Raw genomic sequence first — 23,658 nt, 5'->3', positions numbered from 1 at the left:
CTTTGAGTTTTGTTTGTGTCTCTAAGTCTAAGGTGTGTCTCTTGTAGGCAGCATAAAGACAGATCGTGTTTTTTTAATCCATTCTGCCACTCTCTTTCCCTTTATTGCTGTATTTAGTCCATTTACATCCAGCGTAATTATGGATAGGTATGAGTTTACTGCTGTCATTTTCTGTCTTTTTCTGTGTGTTGTTGACAGTTTCTTTTTCCCACTTAATTTTTTGTGCCAAGTAGTTTATATTATTGTCTTTTCCTCTTATTTGTTGTTGTTGATTTGGTTTCTGCTAAGTCCCTATTTTTTCTTGTGTTTTATTTTGATGAGTAGGATAGTTAGTCTCCTTTGTGATTACCTTAATATTTTCCCCTATTTTTCTAAGTTTAAACCTATCTTTTATTTCTTTATATCGCCTTGTCTTCCCGTCTATTTGAGAGATCTACAACTACATTTCTTAGTCCCTCTTTCTTGTTTTAATGCTCTCTTTTTTTTACATGATAACATCGTTGTTTCCCTGTTTTGAGCATTTTTTTAATCTTGATTTATTTTTGTGATTTCCCTATCTGGGTTGACCTCTGATTGCTCTGTCCAGTGTTCTAATCTTGGCTTGATACCTGATATTATTGATTTTCTAACCAAAGAACTCCCTTCAGTGTTTCCTCCAGTTTTGGTTTGGTTTTTGCAAATTCTCTAAACTTCTATTTATCTGGAAATGCCCTAATGTCACTTTCATATTTGAGAGACAGTTTTTCTGGATATATGATTCTTGGCTGGCAATTTTTTCCTTCAGTGCTTTATATAAGTCATCCCATTGCCTTCTTGCCTGTGTGGTTTCTGCAGAGCGCTCTGAGCTTATTCTTATTGACTCTCCTTTGTAGTTGACTTTTTGTTTATCCCTACCTACTCTTAAAATTATCTCTTTATCTTTGGTTTTGGCAAGTTTGATTATAATATGTCTTGGTGACTTTCTTTTAAAATCTACCTTATGTTGAGTTCGATGAGCATCTTGGATTGTTATCTTCTCCTCTTTCACTATATCAGGGAAGTTTTCTGCCAACAAATCTTCAAGAACTCTTTCTGTATTTTCTGTTATCCCTCCCTGTTCTGGTACTCCAATCACTCGCAGGTTATTTCTCTTGATAGAGTCCCATATGATTCTTAAGTTTTCTTCATTTTTTAAAATTCTTTCATCTGATTTTTCTTCAAATATATTGGTGCCAAGTGCATTATCTTCAACCTCACCAATTCTGCCTTCCACTTGCTCAATTCTGCTCCTCTGACTTTCTATTGAGTTGTCTAATTCTGTAATTTTATTGTTAATCTTCTGAATTTCTGATCTCTTTCTCTCTACGGATTCTTGCAGCTTATTAAATTTTTCATTATGTTCTTGAATAACTTTTTTAATTTCTTCAACTGTTTTTTTCTGTGTGTTCCTTGGCTTGTTCTGCGTATTGCGTGATCTCCTTCCTGACATCTTGAAGGGTTCTGTGTGTTAATCTTTTGTATTCTGCCTCTGGTAGTTCCAGGAATGCACTTGCATCTAGAAGATCCCTTGATTCTTTGTTTTGAGAGCTTGTTGAAGTGATCATGATCTGTTTCTTTATGTGATTTGATATTGACTGTTAACTCTCATCTAGAAGTGATTATATTTGTTCATTTTATGTTTGTTTACTGTATCCTAGCTTCTTTTTTTTTTGTTTTGATATGCTCAGATGGGTTGCTTGAGTGAACTAGCTTGATTATTTTTGCCTTTGAAGTTCTGATGTTCTGTCACCAGATGATTAGAGCTGTTATCACATATATCAGTCTAGGAGTCCATTCGCTTTTCTTGTATGGGTTCGGTTCAGGTGTCCATGTAGGTGGTCATCAAGTGTATGGTACAGTCTGTGTCCTACAATCTTAGAGGGGCAGGGGTGATTGGTGTAGGTACCAGTATCTGATTGCAGTGGGGGTCATGCTCTGAACAAGGCAGGGGGCTGAGAATCATCCCTTGAGTGACTCTGAGGAAAGTGTGTCCCTCTTCCCTATAGTGTACAGGCGGGTGGGTTCTGCAGACGGACCATGGGCTGGGAGGTACCGGTTATCCTTGGACCCCTGTTGCGGGTAGCTGCGTGACCTGAGTGGAGCCACCAGTCCTTAGGCCCCTGATGTGGGTAGGTTAGGACCCTGTTTAATAGGCAAGGTAGTGCCAATTATCAAACACCCACCTCTCCACCACACAGCTGAAAGAGTTGCAGTCTGCCAACAAGGGCCTATTCTCATGAAATAGGCCTACACAGGTCCATGCAGGGGAGAAAGGTATTCAAAGTCCACAGACTGTTTATACCTGGACAGGAGCCGCTTCTGTCTGGAGCTCCTCAGGTTAGTGGAGCTGGCAAATTATCTTTTCCCCCAATTGCAAATTTATTCCTTCTCCAAGGCTGGGAAGATGGCTCCAGGTGCTCAACAGGGCCTATCTCACACCCAGGGAAATCAACAGCCTCTAAAGCTGGCCTGGGGGTAGGGGGGCATGGTAAAATATACGCAAGTACTTAGCTTCCGCCGAGGGCGCTGTTCTTCTCTAGTTCTGGAGGTGCGAATTGGCTTGCGGCTGGCTGCTTCTCCTTGAGGAAAGTGTGGCTGAACACTACTACCAGCCTGCTGCAGCCACTCCCAGGAATGGTGCCTGAGGAATCCCAGCGATTGAGGTCTGGCAGCTCCTCTCTGCTTCTGAACCGTGTCTCCCTCCCCCTGCCACTCAGTCCTATTTCTAACTTTGCCTTTGATGTTCAGGGCTCCTAGCTTGTCATAAATATAATCATTTCACTTGTTTTCTTGGGTCTTTGTTGTAAGAGGGCTCGCTGGAAGTGTCTGGTTATTCCACCATCTTGGACCTCCCCCCCGATAGTCACATGCTTTTACTAATCCTTTGGTGGTCATATTCATGGCGGTCTTAAGTGCCAGACACAGGGTCAGGCATTTTCCTTGACTTCCATGAAAGCTCTGTGGAGTTGGTTTTCTGCTCAGTGAGAGGGTACATGAAGCTCAGAGACAAGCATTCAGCTCAAGATCACGTAGTTAGTACACCACAGGCCTGCAATTCCAGCTCAGCTGTTTCTGACTCCACAATTGTCAGACATGGTGATGGTGAGTAGAACCCAGGAACTTTAGTAAATGAGATATAGGTTTGAGTTCAGGAAAATACCATGGAACATTCTGTGGTATGGAGATATTACGTGTGCGTGCCTTCAGTTTAAACTTGTTTTTTTCTTGTTATTTAGAGTCTAGTAAGATGGCTGCAGCCCAAGGATGTGTCTTTTTTTAGTTCATGGGCTAGGCTTTTCATTGCTTGGTAACCTACACTCATAGGTTTAGCCTAGAGGGCTGGTAATAGCTGTTAATTAGCTTTTGGGTTTTTTTTTTTTTTTTAGTGTCTAGAGATCAGTAAGTGGCATTCCCCTATTTCTGAATTACTAACATGAATTCTCACTTGTTCCTAAGAATTTTAGGGAAAACAGTCTCTATGGCTAGAGCCCTCTCCATGAATTAAATGTGCAAGATGTTGAAAATTACCCTAAGGGGAGAAAAAATATGTTTGTGCTTTTTGATTTCATTACCGCACTGATAACTGTTTTTTGGTTTTCAGGCAATACGATACAGGGGAAAGGGCCAGAAAGACATAGAATGCCAGGTCTACATAATAGCAATGGAAATAATACTGCTAATGAAGCACCATTGATTGATTACTGGGTAGCAGTTACTGCACTAAAGTGCTGCACATATCTCATTTAATGTGATCCTCCACTACCTTGCAACATAGGTGCTCTTTTTTCCATTTTGCAGATGGAGGCTTAGAGCAGCAAAGTAACTTTCCCAAGAGCACATAGCTTGAAGTAGGGGACATTCACTTATCTGTAAGTCACGTGGCTTTATAAATCAATACATTTATCAGTTTATGTGTTAAATAAGGATCATGCCCACTTCAAAGGATTATTAGGAAGATAAAATGAGATGATAGGTGTGAAGTACTTGGAACAGAACCTGGTGGGTGGTAGGGGCTCAGACATGGTTGCTTTTGTTATTTTTATTTCCTATTGTTTATTGTATAACAAAATTCAGAGACTTTGAAACTTTGTGGAATAGATGTAATCCCTCCAACATATCACTAACATATCTGAATTTGGTCATTTGTTCATCTCCATTAAGCTCTGATGATATTTCATGTTATCCTGGGGGAAAAATTGATTACTGTGACATTTAAAATCCTGCACATCCAAGCGAGAGGGAGAGGGCACAGTTGTGGAAACAAGTGGAAATCCTGGTTAGACAGTCATTAAACAACTCCAGGTTGCCATACTTTAGGGTGCAAAACAGCTGTAGAGGTCAACAGGAGCTGCTTTGTTTCCCAAAAGGTGTTTGGTATTTACTTTCACTCAAGTATGTTCCTTCTGCTCTGGTAACTGTTGTCATCTTCCATTATAATAAAAGATGTCAGAGGGATTTTTAGAGGCATATGGCATTAATTTAGTTTCCCCCTCTGCGCTCATAAAAGTTCGCAAAAATAAGAAACAAAACAGAGCCTCACTCAGCCGTTCATCAATTCACATTTATTGGATCGGCATCCTGTGCCACACAGCCAGGACAGGATCTCCATTTCAAAAGCAAATGAAGGAAAACACTCCTTTCAGGGTGCTGGCTCCAGGGGTGCTTCATTCTCAATTTCCTCTCCAGCTTTTGGGAAACAGGTTAGTGGACTGGGCAGATGTCCTTGGGAACTAAAAATATCAACCACATTTTCTATTAACATTATTTGGAATTATGATTGTGCCTTAGGGTTTCTTCACATCCGTCCATGGCTTGCAACAATGCAGTGAAGTATGCTGGGCAAGCCTAATTATTCTTGTACCAGACGGAACAGAGAGGGTCAGGGAGCTTAAAAGATTTAACTACGGTCTTACAGCCATAGAGAGGCTCTTTTCTCTCAGACCTAGGAGAGTGTCATGGATTGAATTGTGTCCCCCAAAAATATGTGTAGCAATTTGGCTAGGCCATGATTCCTAGTATTGTGTGATTGTCCACCATTTTGTCATCTGATGTGATTTTCCTATGTGTTGTAAATCCTATCTCTATGATGTTGATGAGATGGGATTAGCGGCAGTCATTTTGATGAGGCAAGGCTCAATCCATGAGACTGGAATGTGTCTTGAACCAATCTCTTTAGAGATATAAAAGAGAGAAGTGAGCAGAGAGACATGGGGACCTCATGCCACCAAGAAAGCAGCACTGAGAGCAGAGTGCATCCTTTGGACCCAGGGTCCTAGAGCCTGAGAAACTCCTGGTCCAGGGGAAGATTGATGACAAAGATCTTCCTCCAGAGCCGAGAGAGAGAGAAAGCCTTCCCCTGGAGCTGATGCCCTAAATTTGGACTTCTAGCCTACTAGAGTGTGAGAGAATAAAACTTCTGTTTGTTGAAGTCATCCACTTGTGGTATTTCTGATATACTGGCATTAGATAACTAAGAGAGCTTTTAAAAACAAATTTGATTATGCCATTACTCTGCTTAAGGTCTTTCTGTTCCTCACCCTTATTCTTAGGATGATATGCTGTTTAACATGGCGTATTGGTTTCCTTGGGCTTCCATAACAAAGGACCACAAAGTTGGTGGCTTAAAATAACAGAATTGTATTTTCTTGCAGTTTTGGAGGCTAGAAGTCAGAAATCAAGGTGATGGCAGGGACATGCATCCTGTGAAGTCTCTAGTGAAGGATTCTTTCCATTTCCAACTTCTGGTAGCCCCCTCCTTGGTTTGTGGCAGCATAACTCCAATCTCTGCCTCTGTCATCACATAGGCTTCTTCCCTCTGTGTCCATGAGTCTGTGTGCAAATTTTCTTATAAGAACAGGTCATATTGGGTTAGGTCCCACCCTATTTTAGTATGACCTCTGATATGGATTTAATTGTATCCCCCCAAAATGTGCGTTAATTTGGCTAGGCCATAATTCCCAGTATTGTGTGTTTGTCCACCATTTTGTCATCTGATGTGATTTTCTTATGTGTTGTAAATCCTACCTCTATGATGTTAATGAGGCAGGATTAGAGGCAGTTATGTTAATAAGACAGGACTCAATCTATAAGATTCGATTGTATCTTGAGTCAATCTCTTGAGATATAAGAGAGAAGTGAGAAGAGAGACAGAGGGACCTCATGTCACCAACAATGAATAAGAGGAGGGGGGCGCATCCTTTGGACCCAGAGTCTTTGCACTGAGAAACTCCTAGACCAGGGGAAAACTGACGACAAGGGTCTTCCCCAGAGCCAACACAGAGAGAAAGCCTTCTCCTAGAGCTGGCACCCTGAATTTGGACTTCTAGCCTCCTAGACTGTGAGAGAATAAATTTCTCTTTGTTAAAGCCATTCACTTGTGACATTTCTGTTACAGCAGCACTAGATAACTATGACAATCTCATTTTAACTAATTATATCTCCAAAGACCCTATTTCCAAATAAGGTTACGTTCACAGGTACTGGGTGTTAGGACTTGAACATATCTTTCTGGGGAACACAATCCAACCCAAAATACATGGCTAATAGGCCTTTCCAGATGTGGCCCCTGTTTACGTCTCTAGACTTAGTTCATGCTATTCCCATGACCCAGTGTGTTCTCCATTCTCACAGCTATGTTCTGGTTATACTGAACCCAATGGTATCACACTCTCATCTCCCCGCCATGACTCAAGATGCTCGCTCAACCTCCCATTCTCCCCTCATGCCTGGCTAACACTTACTAATTACTCAAATCTCAATCGGGACAGAACTTCCTCCTGGAAGTGCTCCCTGATCTCCCAGATCTGAGTTAGGATGTCTCCACTACATGAACCTGTCACACCCTCTTCCTCCCCTACTGCAGTATTTTTCTCACTCTGCTGGGTTCATCTATATGTCTTCCTCCCCACTAGGCTATAGGCTCTGTGAAGGTAAGGGCTGTGTGTGTCTTACTCATCTATGAGCAACATCTGTGCATATAGAAGGAAGGCAGTAATTATCCATCAGTGAAAGAGTGGTTTACTTACTCATGGTTATTATATTTCTCGGGTAGCAGATCTCTTTCTGTACAGGAACCAGGAATCACTGAATTACTCCTTGTGCTGGTTATTCTTCATTTGCTCCCTCAATTGCATATCTGATCTTTTCTGTGCCCTGGGAAGAAGCTAACCCTTGTGGACTGCCTACTCTGGGCTCCTCTGTTGGGTATTTTTGGTCTGGCTGCTTTCCAGCAATGAGAAGCACCTGCAGGAGAAGGGCAGCTAGGAGGAAAGTAAGGTCAGGATAATCCTCCTTCCTTTCTGCCTCCTTCTTGCTTTGATACCAGGTTCCAGTAGTAACTGCTTATTTTTACAACTACAGCTCCAGGAGGGTGCCTCCTCCTCTGTGGTCATCTCTAAGTGGTCTCCAATAACACTAAGTCTCCCCTTGTCCCTTAAGCCCTAGAAGTAGAAATGGCTTCTAATTATTTCTAGCTTCTGGGATCTTTACCATCACTTGCTTGTTCTCCAACCCTGACTACTTATCTATAAGTAGCACCTTCATTTGGAACTTTTATGGTGGATTCTACTTCCTGCTTGGTTTCTGATAAACAACTGTACTTGGTACAGGTGAGATTATGATTTCCAGATTCTCTAGGATGGTGTCTGGTAACTTTAGATTCTTGAAGGTAATTCTCAAGGCAGTTCCAGACTGATTTCTCATTATACAGACTTAGACAAGAATTTCTAGAAAGCTTGCAATAAACTTCACTTTCTGCTTAATTTTCAATGTTTCCTCTAAGGGCATCAGCAGGTATCTTTAGATCTCAGAAGTCACATTGTTCTAAGAAAATTTGACATATGTATATCTATATGATTCAGTGATATGGGGAATCTCTCTCCTGTGCTTAGGAATCACTCTTAAACTTCATTGCAGCTCACTCTTATTTCCTATCCATTGACTCCCCTAATGGTTCTCTTGCATAGGCCACATCCACAGTCACATGATATTTGTTAGACTATAGAGACATTGGTGTGAAAAGAGATGTAGATGCCACGTGTTTAGGCACCAGTGTTTTTTTTTTTTTTTTAAAGAAATCTCCCTGTGATATTATAAGTGAATTTTTAAACAGAGAATAAAATTATATTTTCTAAGAGCAATATGATTCCCCTGGAAGGAACTAAATTGTTATTTAGGGATATCTTGGGTCTATTATAACTAGGAGAAGGCAAATCTATTCTTAGATCTGAAATATCCTGACTTAGAAGCTGAAATCAAATTACTCTGTGGCCTAGGCCAGCCTTTATGGAACCCAAGGTACAGGGAAATTATATGTGCACAACTAGTATCTAGGTGAAGTGGAAAAATTAAAACTAGACAATAAAATGTTTGAAAATAACATATCTGGTAAAGGACTTGAATCCAGAGTATATTAGAAAACTCTTAAAAACTCAGCAGTGAGAAAAAAAAAAAAAAACTCAATTAAAAAATAGGCAAAAGACTAATACTTAACCAAAAATTATACACGGATTTCGGATGCAAATAAACACATGAAATGTTATTTAACATCATTATTCACAAGGAAAATAGAAATTAAAATCTCAGTGAGCCACCATTACACACCTACAAGAATGGCTACAATAAAAAATACTAACAATGTCAAGTGCTGGCAAGGATGTGAAGCAACTGGAACTCTCATACACTACTGATGGGGATGAAAATGGTATATTCATTCTAGAAAACAGCATGGAAGCTTCTTAAGAAGATAAGTAGATAGAATAATGCCTCCCCCCCAAAGATATCCATGCCCTAATCCTCAGAACCTGTAAATATGTTACCTTATAAGGCAAAAGGGACTTTGTAGGTGGTGTTAAGGGTACTTTGAGATGGTGAGATAACCCTGGATTATCTGGATGGGCCCAATATAATCACATGAATCCTTAAGAGAACCTTTCCTGGCTGGATCAGAGAGAGTTGTGACAATGGAAGAAGGGTCAAAGAGGATACAAGAAGGGTCACAGAGAGAGGCAACATGATAAAGACTTGACCGGCCATTGCTGGCTTTGAAGGTGGTAGAAGGGGGCCACAGTTCTACAACCGCAAGGAACTGAATTTTGCTAAAAACCTGAATAAGGAAGGAAATGAATTATCTCCCAGAGCGTCCAGAAAGAAAACCAGCCTGGCTGACACCTTGGTTTTGGCCTGGTAAGACCTGTGCTGGACTTCTGACCTACAGAACTATGAAATAACAAATTTGTATTGTTTAAGCTTCTACGTTGGTGGTAATTTGTTATGGCAACAATAGAAAACTAACACACCATATGATAGAACAATCCTACTTCTGTGTATTTATCCTAGAGAATGTAAACTTAGGGCACACAAAAACAAGCACACAGATGTTTATAGCAGCTCTATTCATAACCACTAAAAAATTATAAATTAAAAGAAAAAATCTCATTTCTTGCAATATTCAATCAAGATTATACAGCTATCAACAGGGAATAACCTGTGAATGGCCTCCTCATGTGAATTTCCTTTGTTGACTAGGGAATCCCTCTCCACTGGACACTAAGCCTGATATTGGTCACTTTTGACCACTTCTTATCACGAGGTTTTAGAGTTCATTTGAATAAGATACATGGTACCATGTACATGAAAATTGTGACTCCTTTTCTCCCACCTCCAACTGTCCCCTGCAATAATAAGAACAGTAATAACCATAGTATTAACTACCCTGGGTGACTCTCATCACTCTTGGTTGTTCTTTGTAGATGTGAGTTATTGTCCTATTGAGATCAGAAGTCAACTCTCTTAGAGGCATACCTAAGCAATTCTGTGGAGTGAGCTCACCAGATTTTAGATACCATTGACTGATCTGGGTTAGTAGTGAGAGCAAACTTCCAAGAGGCACAATTTCTAAGGTAACTCTTAAGCCTGATATATTGAGTCCCTTGGCTACACATTAGAATCACCTGGGAGATTTTAAAACTTACAAAGCCTAGTCAAACCCCAGACCCATTAAATCTGAATCTCTGGGACTAGGAGCCAGGCATCTACATTTTAAAGACCCCCAGGTGATTTCAGTGTGCAGCCAAGGTTGAGAAGTACTTCCCTACCATGTCCTAGGATCCAGGTAACTAAAAATTCCTAGTGGACAGTTGCCAAAAACAAAAGCTATATTTCTAGGTGCGTATATTCTTACCTGTACCTGTTGCCGTCGAGCAGATTCTGATGAATAGCAACTTTGTAGGACAGAGTCGAACCACCCCATAGGGTTTCCAAGGCTGTAATCTTTACAGAAGCAGACTGCCACCTATTTTTCTTGCAGAGGGGCTGGTGGGTTCAAACTGCCGACATTTTGGTTAGCTGCTGAGTGCTTAATCACAGCGCAACCAGGGCTTCTTAAAATATATTCTTACAGTCCCAAAATTGAAACTGACAACCTCATCAAAGCTTGCAATTAGATGTACACGCACACACACACACATTCCAACTGCACGATTTCCTTTGATAACACTTGCCCTTTTTATAAATTTTAAGACTGTCTTTTAAGTCGTTTTGTTTTAATGTTAGTAATAATGCCACCAACTCACATTTATATAGAATTTATAATTTAAAGTTTGAATTTCATGCTAATCTGGAGTAGTCAGGGCAAGTATTCTTTCTATTTTATATATGAGAAAACTGAGGCTCAGATAAGTTATGTGACTTTCCCAAGTCAAGTTAGGATGATCAATTTATTCCTATTTCCCAGGGACTGAAGTTTCCTGATCCCAGGAACACCCTCAGGCCTAGGAAAGCCAAGATGTTTGGTAATCCTGTATCTATGGCAAGGATCTGAGCTGGGTCCCAGGTACCCACTCTGAAGGACTGTAGAACTCATCTAAGCCAACCCCTCCTTTTACAGGGACGGGGAGAGACTTAGGTAAGTCTCTAGAACTCATGCTCAGGCTCCTTCCACTTGTAGAAAGTGTTGAGGTGCTACCAGGGTCCAAAGAAAGAGAAGAGGACTGTGTCTCCAGCCTCCTCCCACTCCATGTTTATGGTAAGTTTTGTGTTATGCCCACAAACATCTTTTCATATTCTATTCCAGAGAAATACTGATCTGAATTATCTAAATTCTAAGGTAACTTTATTATCCACCCAACTTGTTTTGTCTTCCTGTTTTAACTTCCTATAGTTTTCTGACAAAAGATGAGTTTCTCCATTGTGAAAAAGAACAGTCAAGTAATTCCAGCGGGCTTATTTATAGATGGGATAATTTCTGCACTTTCAGAGTACTGTGGCAATACACAGCTCCCTTGTGCCAAATCAATTCTTCAGTATCGTGACTGATTAACCTATAAGAACATAACTTTGAATGCTCCTGCTTTGAAATGTACTAACCTTGTTATTTTGCTTCAAGGTTTTATCTACTCATCTTTTTTTTATCTATACCCAAATCATTCTCTTGCATTTCTTCAAAATTTGATCTACTCTAATCTCAATCAACTTGGAAGTTTCCTCCTTTCTTCGGTAAGCTCTGGGGGCCTACGTAGTGCCATGGCATTCTGGGACTGGATGGTCTGATGTCATTGTCTAAACTGGGTTCCACTGAGAGGTCATGTGGATTAGCATGGAAATGATCCTCAGTCAGGTCCAGCAGGTCTACATGCTACTTCTGTGCTCCTTTTGGGTTCATGGAAATCAGTATGATTCTCCACTGTGGCCGGAGGAAACTCACTGAAGTTGTCCAAGGCTCCATCTGCCTGTATACACCATGTAATCTTTTCTATCCTAGGGGACAGTGAATAATGGGTTTCCTCTACTCTCAAAACCAATAAATGTATTTGTGGTTTTTCTGCTTTCTGGAACTTAGTCCAGGAGGTGGGTCTGAGCCCTTTTCTCTGAGCCCCACCAACATTTTTACTCTGTCTTCCCCCCTCCTATATACAACAGAATGAATCAGGGCAGTGATTCATTCTGTTGTACACAGGGTCCCTATGAGTTGGAACTGACTTGACAGCACCTAACAACAACAACTTCCCTCCTCACAGTCAGGGGAATTATTTTTCTAGACACAGAGTAGGAAAGTATTGCTCTTCCCTTTATATATATATATACTTTGGACATTGTCTTGGTTATCTAGTGCTGCTATAACAGAAATACAAGTGAATGGCTTCAATAAAGAGAAATTTATCCTCTCACAGTTTAGGAGGCTAGAAGTCCAAATTCAGGCGCCAGCTCCAGGGGATGGGTTTCTCTGTTGGCTCTGGGGGAAGGTCCTTGTCATCAATCTTCCCCTGGACTAGGAGCTTCTCAGTGCAGGGACCCCGGGTCTAAACGATGTGCTATTCTCTTGGCTCATTTCTTGGTGGTATGAGGTCCCCATGTCTCTCTGCTTGCTTCTCTCTTTTTCTCAAGAGGCTGATTTAAAACATAACCTAATCTTGTAGATTGAGTCTTGTCTCATTAACATAACTGCTGCTAATTCCACCTCATTAACATCATAGAGTTAGAATTTATAACACATAGGAAAATCACATCAGATTACAAAATGGTGGACAATCACACAATACTAGAAATCATGGACCAGCAAAGTTGACACATTTTTGGGGGACACAACTCAATCCATGACATTCCACCATTGTACTTTGAAAGCAGATAACTTGTACTCTAGATTTCACAGATGAAGAGGAGTTTTTGGATTTTTGGTCTTGGAGCTGATTTAAAACCTTTGCTGCGATACGATGAAGCGAATATGTTTTACATGTGGCAAGGACATCCTTTGTATCTGGGGTTCCTGTGCAGAGAAGCTCCTAGACCAGGGGAAGATTGATGACAAGGACCTTCCTCCAGACCCAACAAACAGAGAAAGCCTTCCCCTGGAGCTGGCACCATGACTTTGGACTTCTAGCCTCCTAGACTCTGAGAGAATCAATTTCTTTTGTTTAAGCCATCCACTTGTATTATTTCTGTTATAGCAGCATGAAATAACTAAGACAGATATGTCACCAGGAGGGATCAGTCCCTAGAGAAGGCCATCATGCTTGATAAAGCAGAGGGTCAGCAAGAAAGAGGAAGACCCTCAACAAGATGGACTGACGTAGTGGCTGCAACAATAAGCTCAAGCAAAACAATGATTGTGAGGATGGTGTGGGACCAGGGAGTGTTTTATTCTGTTGTATACAGGGTTGCTTTGAGTCAGAACAGGCTCAATGGCACCTAACAACAACAACAGCATTATATATGCTCTCAAATCCTTCATCTAAATCATGAGTCCTTTTCAGTCTTCTAAGGAGGTAGATTGTGGAAACCTAAAAGTCAAGAATAAATATACTTTCCGGTATCACACCCCTTGATAAACAATATTAATGAGATAAACAGGGTGATGTGATAGAGAATAATTTGGTGATGGTGGAATGGGGGTGGGGGAGGGAGCTACTGATCTGATGCCCCTTTCTTCAGACCAACACCATCCACCAAGAGAATAAAAATTGAACTTTAAAAAAACTGTAAAAATAGTATTAGTTTAAATGTAAAAAGTCACATGAAGAATGCAAATACAAAACTGCATTTAATATTTACAAAACCATCATGCAGGCACAATGATATTACATGTGGATAGTTGTAGTTAAAACATCTTCGGTATTTCATTTCTAAAGTTAAGCTCCACATGCAGATACTATTTGAGTTTTTTATCTTCTTGAAAGTTATATGCAATATAGTAAGTTGTTTTAATGTTAGTTCAGTTCTTCTATATATTGTAAAAATGTCAAGTTTGTTGACCCTTGAAAAAAATTGCATTTCATTTGGCACAGAAAATAAAAATCTCTCATTCCCCCCAGAAAAAGGATAATATTTTCTAACTTTGCAAACACTTTATGAAAGTATCATTTGACTCTGTATTTTGACAGCTGCTTTTGCATTTATTATTGGAGGAGCCCTTCATATGGTATGTTCTTTTTTAAAATATTTTTTTTTCATTTTCTAGTCAAGGGATGTTGTTAACATTATTTTGGACTTTTGCAAATTTAAAGAGTGATAAAGGGGCTCTCCTGGGGGGGTTCTTAATAAACTTTTTAGTACTCAAAAGAAAAATAAAAGGTTTTGGGAAAAAAAGAAAAGAAAATGGGTTTTGCAAATTGACTCCAGACTATGAGTTCCTCGATTAGGTATTTGAACTATTCATCTCGGTAACTCTAAAACCTTGCACCTTGTCTGGCATTTAGTAGATGCTCAGGAAATGTTTGCTGAGTTGACCTTGTTTGAGAAGAGGCAGGAGATTATTATCTTCATTATATAGACAGGGAAACCAATGCCCAAAGAACGTGTAGGTGTTTGTATTGTGCTTTGCACTTTACCAAGGGCTCTCACCTAAGTTAGCTCATATAAAGGTTGGTTTTTACTCCCATTATATATAAATTAGGAAAATTTAACATTTTCAACTGAAAAGATGAATGTAATTAGTCACCCTATAAACAGTGAGTCAGCTCTGCTGCTAAAGGAAATATGAAACATGATAATAAAAAAATTTAGGTTCTCAGACAATGATAGAAGGTCATTTTTCCAAGGACAAAAAAAATTAATCAGAAAAGTTATTGGCAATATTTGGACTAAAAAAGTCCTATAATATAGAGAAAAGAAGCTTTCATATACTATGGGTGGTAGTGCAAATTGGTCCCATTTTTATGGAGGAGAATTTTTCAATGTCTACCAAAATTAAAATGAGTATATCTTTAACCTGGAAACCCTGGTGGTGTAGTGGTTAAGTGCTATGGCTGCTAACCAAAAGGTCAGGAGTTTGAATCCACCAGGCACTCCTTGGAAACTCTACGGGGTATTCTACTCTGTCTTACAGAGTGCCTATGATTCAAAATCAACTCGAGGGCAACGGGGATATCTTCAACCTAGTGATTTACTTTCATTAATTTAGTTACACTACAATCATGTTTGCTTAAGAGTGGACAGATATCTGAGGAAAAAGATTTAATGAATATAAAAGTTCACTAGGACATTGTTAGTAGCAGAAGAAAACTGAAAACAGCTTAAATATTCATCAATAGATTGCTGGTTATACAAATGATGGGTTAATTGGGTAAAGATATATACAGAAAATTGAAAAATAGCAATCTACTTAGTGATATGAGATGTCAAAAGTAAGTATGATCTCCTTTGAGTAAAAATACTCAAGAAGTATTAATGATGGATACCTCTGGAAAATCAGGTGTGCTGTTTTTTACTTTATTCAACTCCATACTGTTTAATTTTTTCAATGAAAAATTACTTTTTTTAAAAAAGGAAAAGCCATTTAAGGCAGGCCACACTGAACATCTGAAAAACTTTTTAATTTTTTTATTTTAAACAACACTAAGCAGAACAGGAAATAATGGTTAGCTATTGCCCTACTTGGCCAACTAGTGCCTGACACAGTGCCTGGCACACTGGGGGTACTCAGTATTTTCTGAGTAATTAATGAGTAAGGTGGTTAGCCCTAGTCACACTTCAGCAAAGTGAGATGGAGATACATAAGAACTCTCAGATTTTCTAACCCTAAAATTGAGTCCGTGGGTTAATGGGGAAGAGTTTAAGATGACCATGTTGACAAGGTTGATTTATGTTGAAGAAAGACTGGCTATACTGAAGTCAACTCACCAAAAAATAATCTGGGAGTTCTATTTGCAATGGAAAAGGATTCTTAATGAGTCCACATTATGTTTTTTTTGAGCATCTCTTAGGGCGTTTACCTGCTGGTTTAGAAGTCACAGAATCATAAAGAGGAGAGAGTCTCAGAGATCTTGCAAATGGTTCAGCCATTTCAGACCTTCCATCTCCTTAGCAACATTCCCACAGTAAGGTGTTCGGATTGGCTGAACACTGCCTGGGACAGTACTTCTGCTTTTTCTTGGGGCATTCTTTTCTGATAAGCTCTAACTACCAGAAAGTTCCTCACCGTGCTGAAGTGGATCAAGCCTCTTTACAAATGCACCCACAGATCCCAGCTCTGTCCCAGAGCCACACACAACAAATCAAAGCAGCACTGCATAGTGGCTTAGAGCATGAGCTTTGGAGTCATAGAAACGTGCCTTTGAACCACAGGTGTTATACTTAGGTGGTGGGTGACCCTTAGACAAAGATTATCACCTCTCTCGAAGCCCCAGTTTCTTCTTTATAAGATAAGGATAGTTACAGTTCCTACCTCATGGGTTTGCTCTAAGAAGATGATGAGATAGTACATGCAAACCACCCATCAGAAGGTATGGCACAGAATGATGTCATCACAATTTTTCATAGGCCTTTTTCCATTAGCTATTTGATAGAAGCAGGGAGAAAAGTGGCGCAAAATAGCAAAGTTAAAAGATGAGGCATCTTTTTCAGTGAGAGGCGTGCCCAAGGGCTTTGATCTCAAGTGATTCTAGCATCTCCTCTATGTTTTCTTCACAAGAAACAAAGGAGAAAAACATTCTTAATAGGGGGAGGGAAATTTCATACCACTAATTTTGCAACAACAAAAAGGTGGTACTTTCACAATTCTAGATACTAACTTATAAAAGTAAACTTCAGGTGTATGAGAACCCCACTCACCTGTGGGGGAACACAAGGAAACAGCTCCCTCAGGGCTTTTCTCAAGCCTCCTAATATTCAAATCACTGTCGGGCCAAACGGAAGCCTTCTGTAGCCATTCTGAAACTTTTCTCAGGGCTAATGACTATCCATCAGTCTGGATTTGACTTCGTATTATTACTCAAGGTATAAATTATAAATCCTACATATATTTAGGGATGTATATACATATGTATGGGTGAGAACAATGTATACATATATTTACCACAGACATCTGTATTATGTCATATGAAATTCAGTGACTGAGAAAGTTAGGATGTGGGCCTAATCTTGACCTAGCCACTAACTCAGTGCGTGAACCTGCAGCTGTTTTCTCTCTTAGGGTCTCGATTTACTCATCTATAATACAGTTCCAACTGATGGTTCACACACTATGTTCTAAGGAGCTCAGCTGGGGGCTGCTTTATTTGAGCTCCAGGTCTCCATCTTATTCCAAGGAGTAGCAATATTAAAAAAAAAAAAAAAATCCATATATATATATATATATTCTGCATAAGAATTCACTTGGAGAACGAGTTTTTTCCAACAAAAAAATGTGTGAAAATCATCAAATTAGGTGAGCCTCAAGGTTCCTTCTAGAGTCTCTGTATTTTAAAGAGAGGGAAGGAGGGAAGGAAGGAGCCATGTTGACAAATAGAAACTTCTCTGTGTTATCTGACATGGTTTGGGTACAGGGTATTCTGATTAATGATTCTTACTCATATTTACCCTAAGTATATTACCTAACAATATAATAATAATATTGGATAAAATAAGTCCTTTTTTTTAAATTTTAAATTCAGTTGGTACCCAAGGCTCAGGACATTTAAAATGACTTCCTCCCCACCCCATGTTCCATTTCTCATCCTCAAGTTTAAATCATTAAACTAAAGAAAATCTTTAGAATTCCCAACCAATTGTTCATTCCTTCTAGAAATAGTCTAGTTGTCGTCCTCTAAAATAAAGTACAATCAGCAATAACACAATCAGCCTTGAACTCACAGCAGAGGAGTGTAGGCATATCCCTACTGATAGGAGAAGAGTATCCAGCACCCCTCTTTTCTGCAACTCCCCTCAAACACACCATCTGGCAATGGCAATCTAAGCAAGGCAAATCACTGATGTGAGCCAGTCTCTTTACTTTAGAAAGAGGTGAACTGCTGAAAGAAGCCTGTTGAAATAACATCACAAAGCCATATTCCTACCTGGTGAGTGTTTGGGGGTTGGAGAGGATGGAACAAAAAAGGGGGAAGGGTTTATAGGAGAAACTAGTAGGGTTATAAAGGGGACATGTTTGATGGAAGAGGTGCCTTCTCAATCTCTGTGGTCACTGGGGTGCACAGCTGTGGGGCCAGCTGTATCAACAGAACCACAGTGCCCTGCATGTCAGGCTTGACCTCCCTCTGTAGAGACAGCAGGATGGGGGGGTGGAAAGGGGACTGGACTTAGAATCAGAAGGTCTAGGTGTGAGTCCCAGCCCTGGACAGGGTGCTTCATCTCTCTGAATTGCCATTTCCCTAACTGAAAAACAAGAATAAATACCCACTGGATCTGTCTCATAGGAGTGTTGTATGGTTTAAATAAAACAAGGTCTGAAGAGCATTTGGTAAACTGGAAAGCCCCATAAAGATGTAAGCTGTATTCAGTGGCCCGTGGGACAGTTGTCTAGATGTGATCCTTAAAAAAACCCAAAAAGCTTGCTAAAATAACTTCCCTAAGATACAAATCTAAAAGGCTAATGAATGGTCAAGTAAAATGAAGTGTTTCACTATGTTCACATAATTTTTCATTATGATAATTATAAAACCACCATATCTGATACCCTATAAAGAAACTATGTATAAAATTATAATGGTCTAAATATATATGACAGAATTACACATAATATAAAATCTAATTATACATGATTTCAAAAAAATATGACTAGATTATTCTTAAAGAACTACTCTAGTGGCAATTGATCCTGTAAATGCACACAGTGACATCAAAGAGTTTTACAAAAATAGCCTAAATCCAGACTTTCTATTTCATAACTTCAACAAGTAGTGTGTGCTTTATTCCTATTTTAGATTGTGGCATCTCAGAGTTAGGTGTCACATGTATTTGTTCAGGTCATCCATGTAGTTGGAGATTCCAGAAGACCATGTAGCTCAGTTTCCTATAGAAAATCATCAGTTCTTCTGGGCAGGAAGCTCTCTGGGGCAATCATCTTCATTCTCCTCTAAGCAAGACATGTTCATTGCACTTGTCACAGGATGGATCCAGGATGTGGTCTGTGTTACATGACTTGAGAAAAACAAGAAATGAAATTAGAATCCACAATACTGTCCATCTACCCATCCATGCAAGTTCTAATCCTAGTACCATTGCTTCTATCCTACTGCAGTTCCTTGTAATGACAGACCAGGTGGAACTGGATCCAACAGAGTTTTAAAAGTCCTTAGTCATGTTTTAAGGTTCAGTGAAAACCATTTCCTTCTTTCTTCTTTGGCAAAAAGGAATGCAAGAGAATACTTTATCTTTGACTCCTCTCCTTCCCTTACCTGACAGGCAGTCAGTCAGCAGCAAGTCGTATCATTGTTTGGCTGTAACATCCCTGGAGTCTATTCCCTCCTCTCCTTTCCCATTGCTACAGCCTGGGTTATAGAAATGGCTTGTCTCTCTGCCTCTGTTCTAGCTCTTTTCTAATTCATTCGCCACTCCAGCCAACAGATATTTCTAAATGACCTATCACACTGTCACTCGCCTGCTAAAAATTCAGTGCCAACCAATGCCTTCTGGACCAAACATATACTGTATTGCAGGAAATACCTTGGTTTTTTACCTGCCTGAACAATACTTTCTCTTCTGCTACAATCTTCTTCCCTCCCAGCTCATTTATCTAGTTAACTCATACTAATTCTTCTAAATCTCCCTCAAGATCCCTCCAATCTGAGCTCATAGTCTTATTTCATATTATGCTATACCATACTGTACTGTACTAACCAAAAGGGCAGCAGTTCAAATCCACCAGCTACTCTTTGGAGACCCTATGGGGCAGTTCTACTCTGTTCTTTAGGGTTGCTATGAGTCAGAATTGACTTGTTTGGTTTTTGGCTTTTACACTACACTGTACTTATTGGTTTGGTTTTTGGCTTTTACACTATACTATTTAAAAAAAAAATTTTTTTTTTTTTATACAGGTTTGGTTTTTGGCTTTTACACTATACTAATACTACACTGTATACACTATACTATACTAGTTCTAGATTATAGGAGATTTTACTCAGAAATTTAATAGTATGCCAAAGATTTTGAAAGAATAGTTTATATTTTTCAGGATAATATGCTATCCTAGTTACTATGTTAGGGTTTCTTACAAAATATTTTTCTGGGTTGAAATTGAAAAGCAGGGCTACCATTACTGACGGCAACTGGTACATTCAGTGATACAAATCAAAATTTATCAAAATCAAAATTGTTAGGCATCAGATCTGATGTACATATGAAAAAAAAAAAATACTGATGTTAACCAAATCACTATTCAATAGCAATCTTGTATTTGAAGGCATATGAAAAATTCATAAAGACTCTAGGAGAGATACAGGGCAAGGATTACTCTTGTTTTACATATGAAGGATCTGAGGCTCATATTTAAATTCAAAGGCTCAAAATTAAATTACAACTGCTTAGTGATTAAGCAGTACAAGAACCCACTCCTCATGACTCCATATCTAAAGCTCTATATTGCCTCTGCATTTAAAAACAAGCATCAAATTATGGGACAACCCTGTGAGGCTGAATTACTGGGCTGAGGTCTGGGAACCATGGTCTCGGGGGACATCTAGCTCAACTAGCATAACACAGTTTATAAAGAAAATGTTCTACACAATATTTTGGTAAGTACTGTCTGGGGTCTTAAAAGCTGTGAGCAGCAATCTAAATACTTCACTGATCCCACCGTGTCAGGAGCAAGGGAGAATGAAGAAAACCAAAGGCACAAGGGAAAAGATTAGTCCAAAGGACTAATGGACCACAACTATCACAACCTCCACCAGACTAAGTCCAGCACAACTAGATGGTGCTCAGCTACCACCACTGGCTGCTCTGATGGGGATCACAATAGAGGGTCCCAGACAGAGATGGAGAAAAATATAGAACAAAATTCTGAATCACAAAGAAAAGGCCAGACTTACTGGTCTGCCAGAGACTGGAGAAACCCCAAGAGTACGGCCCCCAGACACCCTTTTAGCTCAGTAATGAGGTCACTCCTGAGATTCACCCTTCAGCCAGAGATTTAGACAGGCTCATAAAGTAAAACAAGACTAAATGGGCACACCAGCCCAGGGGCAAGGACTAGAAGGCAGAAGAGGACACGAAAGGTGGCAATGAGGAAGTCAAGGTCAAGAAGGAGAGAGTGTTGTCATGTTATGGGGTTGGCAACCAATGTCACAAAACAATGAGTATATTAATTGTTTAATGAGAAGCTAATTTGCTATGTAAACTTACATCTAAAGCACAATAAAAAAATTATGGGACAGTGAAGTAAATAATTCTCAACCTGAGGCTTTTTGAATTTCAGAGGAGAACATAGTTTTGTGTGGTGGTGGTGGGGTGAAATGTTTCTAAAATGGTGAATCATAAGAGAAAACCGTTACAGAAGAGATATTTTCATTGCGACAGCTAGACAGGCCATGATCTTCGCGATCTTGCTAGCTTGTTAGGTAGAATGCTGCACAGGACCTGATTTCCATGCATCTGATATATCCTATGTTTATTTGCTTTTTGTCTGTCTTCCTCATTTTTCCAGTATGTTTGTTATGTTTTGACCATAGCCAGAAATCAGATTATATATGTTATACGTAAAAGTAGGGATAAAAGAAAATCAGGGTGGAGCCAGGGAAAGAAGATGAGAGTAAGAAGGCACCTAGAGTCATAAAGTAAGAGCAAAAATAAAAGGCTAGGATCAAGTTAGAGGTGGGGAAAATGGGGCTGGTAGAGGGAAGGAGCTGGGAAGGGGTTGATGGGTCTTGGAAAAGAATCACCAGTGTGGAGGCTGCCTGGAGTGATTCTAAGCATCTTACAGCTTTAGGGTCCTTGACGGCTGAGAGAGGGTTCCAGATGAAGCTGAAAGCAGAAACAAGGGTGGGATCAAAAGAGAGAACCCAGAATTAAGGAAATTGGTAGATAAGGAATTTCTCTCTAGTTGAATAAGGATGAATTCTAGAAGAGGGCCATTTATCTATAACTCATTCATAGAAAATGCCAGGACCTATGCAGGCACTAGTAATACAAAGAAGAATAGGATCCCACTCTTGGGATTGTGACTATTGGGGAGTTTTAGATACATTGTAACCAATGTCCCATAATAATAATATGTGTATAAATATTTGAATGAGGAATTAATTTGAGCTGTAAACTGTCACCTAAAGCACAATAAAAAAAAAAAAAAATCCCGCTCTTGTCTTTGAGAAATTCCATACATCATGGGAGGGAATCATGTAAGCAGATATCTAAAAAACAGAGCGACCAGTACTATTATTAATGGATCTATGAAGTGTTCCATTAACTATGAAGTATTCTGAGTGCCCTCAGGAGAAGAATGGCCAGGTCTGCCTGGGGAATTGGTTTCACTGTGGAAATGTTGGGCCCTGAAAGAGCAAGGGTTCTTCAGACAGAGGTCAGGGCACTCTGGTTTGAGGGAGCAGTGCTACGTGCAAAGGCACAAACAAGCATGAAGTTTAGGAACCACGAATATTTCTTGGAGTTGCAGGGTAAGGCTCATGTGGAGATTTAGGGGCCTGGGGGGTGGGGAAGCTGGAAATGGTAGAAGATAAGTCCATAAAGGCAGTCTGGGAACCCTGTGTATCTGGCTTTTGAATGTATAAGACAGGGAGTCTGGGCCTTTTCTTACAGGCAGTGGGGGGGCCAAAGGAAGTTTTAGTTGAAACTCTGAAATGCTTCACTCTTTCTTAAATGAGTTTCTTTTATGCTGTGTTGTACATATTGGAAAACTTATTTGCAGGTGGAGGAACTAAAGAGAGAAGAGACAGCACCATTCCTGATGCTGCAGTCTAGAGAGAACTGCCCACGATGTCCCGCCTTCAGCCTTAAACACACTTTGGCACATATCAGCCCTCAATAAATCATAGTTACATTTTTTAGGCAGCAGAAGTGACTGGTAGTACATGCAAAGAGCCTGTGATCCAACCTGTTGTGTAATAAAGTCTTCAGATATTACTAAAGAGTATTCTAAAATAATGCCTTTCTAACAACGCTGCGGAAACCCCAGTGGCGTAGTGGTTAAGAGCTACAGCTGCTAACCAAAAGGTCAGCAGTTTGAATCTACCAGGTGCTCCTTGGAAACTCTATGGGGCAGTTCTACTCTGTCCTATAGGGTTGCTACGAGTTGGAATCAACTTAATGGCAATGGGTTTGGTTTGGTTTTGGTAACAACACTGCAGAGAGCTGACTCTGCTGGGAGCCAAAGGAAGACTGAACAGAGATGTCCCTGGCTTCCCACGCCTGCCTCAGTAAGGACAGTTCAGCTTTTATGTACTAGTGCTCTCTGTAAGATTCTGTTTGGAAAAAAAAAAGGAGGGGGAGGAGGGTTGTAAAATGTACCAACAAGCATCCTTTCACTGAAAAATCTATTACTCGTGGTAGACAGAAAGTAGTCAGAGTATATCAGAAAGAGTTTGGTCCTCTATTATCCAACATTGCTGTTGTGACCATGGGAAATCACTTCATCTTTCCGAAAACTTTTTCTGGAATGAGGCAGAATGATTTTTGTTTGTTCAAATGAATGAATAGATGGATGGATGGAAGGGTGGACGGAGAGACAGATAAATTCCTCTGAGTCTCAGCTCTTTTTCTGTCAAATGGGACAGTAACAATACCTACGCAGGGCTTCTGTTGGCTCTCTGTAATGTCCTCTATTTCTCTGTCTTCTCTAGTTTCTTTTAGCTGAATTTACTGACAATATTCACCTTTAGGACCAGTCCTAAACAAACACAGGTAGAATAAATGCATATTCCCTGGATTTTCAAATTAAGTCATGTTCCAAGCTCAGGGTTCTGGATCCTCCTCCTGACAATCAGA

General features: G+C 39.8%; 1 protein-coding gene across 7 annotated transcripts in view; it reads right to left on the bottom strand.

Annotated features, from left to right (window-relative positions):
- Nucleotides 1–8,492: 8,492 nt before the first annotated feature.
- The window catches only part of STXBP4 (syntaxin binding protein 4), a 200,433-nt gene continuing 185,267 nt past the window's right edge, over nucleotides 8,493–23,658 (bottom strand). For 5 of the 7 annotated variants that reach the window (XM_064271257.1, XM_064271258.1, XM_064271259.1 and 2 more), the window contains one exon: nucleotides 8,493–18,864. In XM_064271257.1, coding sequence (XP_064127327.1) covers nucleotides 18,750–18,864 — 115 coding nt within the window. In that variant the 3' untranslated portion in view covers nucleotides 8,493–18,749. The remainder of the gene's footprint in view (nucleotides 18,865–23,658) is intronic. The other 2 variants (XM_023553563.2, XM_003414609.4) reach the window with 2 other exon arrangements.

The sequence above is a fragment of the Loxodonta africana genome, chromosome 18 (assembly GCF_030014295.1).
Source record: "Loxodonta africana isolate mLoxAfr1 chromosome 18, mLoxAfr1.hap2, whole genome shotgun sequence".
Lineage (NCBI taxonomy): Eukaryota > Metazoa > Chordata > Mammalia > Proboscidea > Elephantidae > Loxodonta > Loxodonta africana.
The sequence above is the reverse complement of the archived record's forward strand: the minus strand, read 5'-3'. Positions and strand labels throughout refer to the sequence as shown.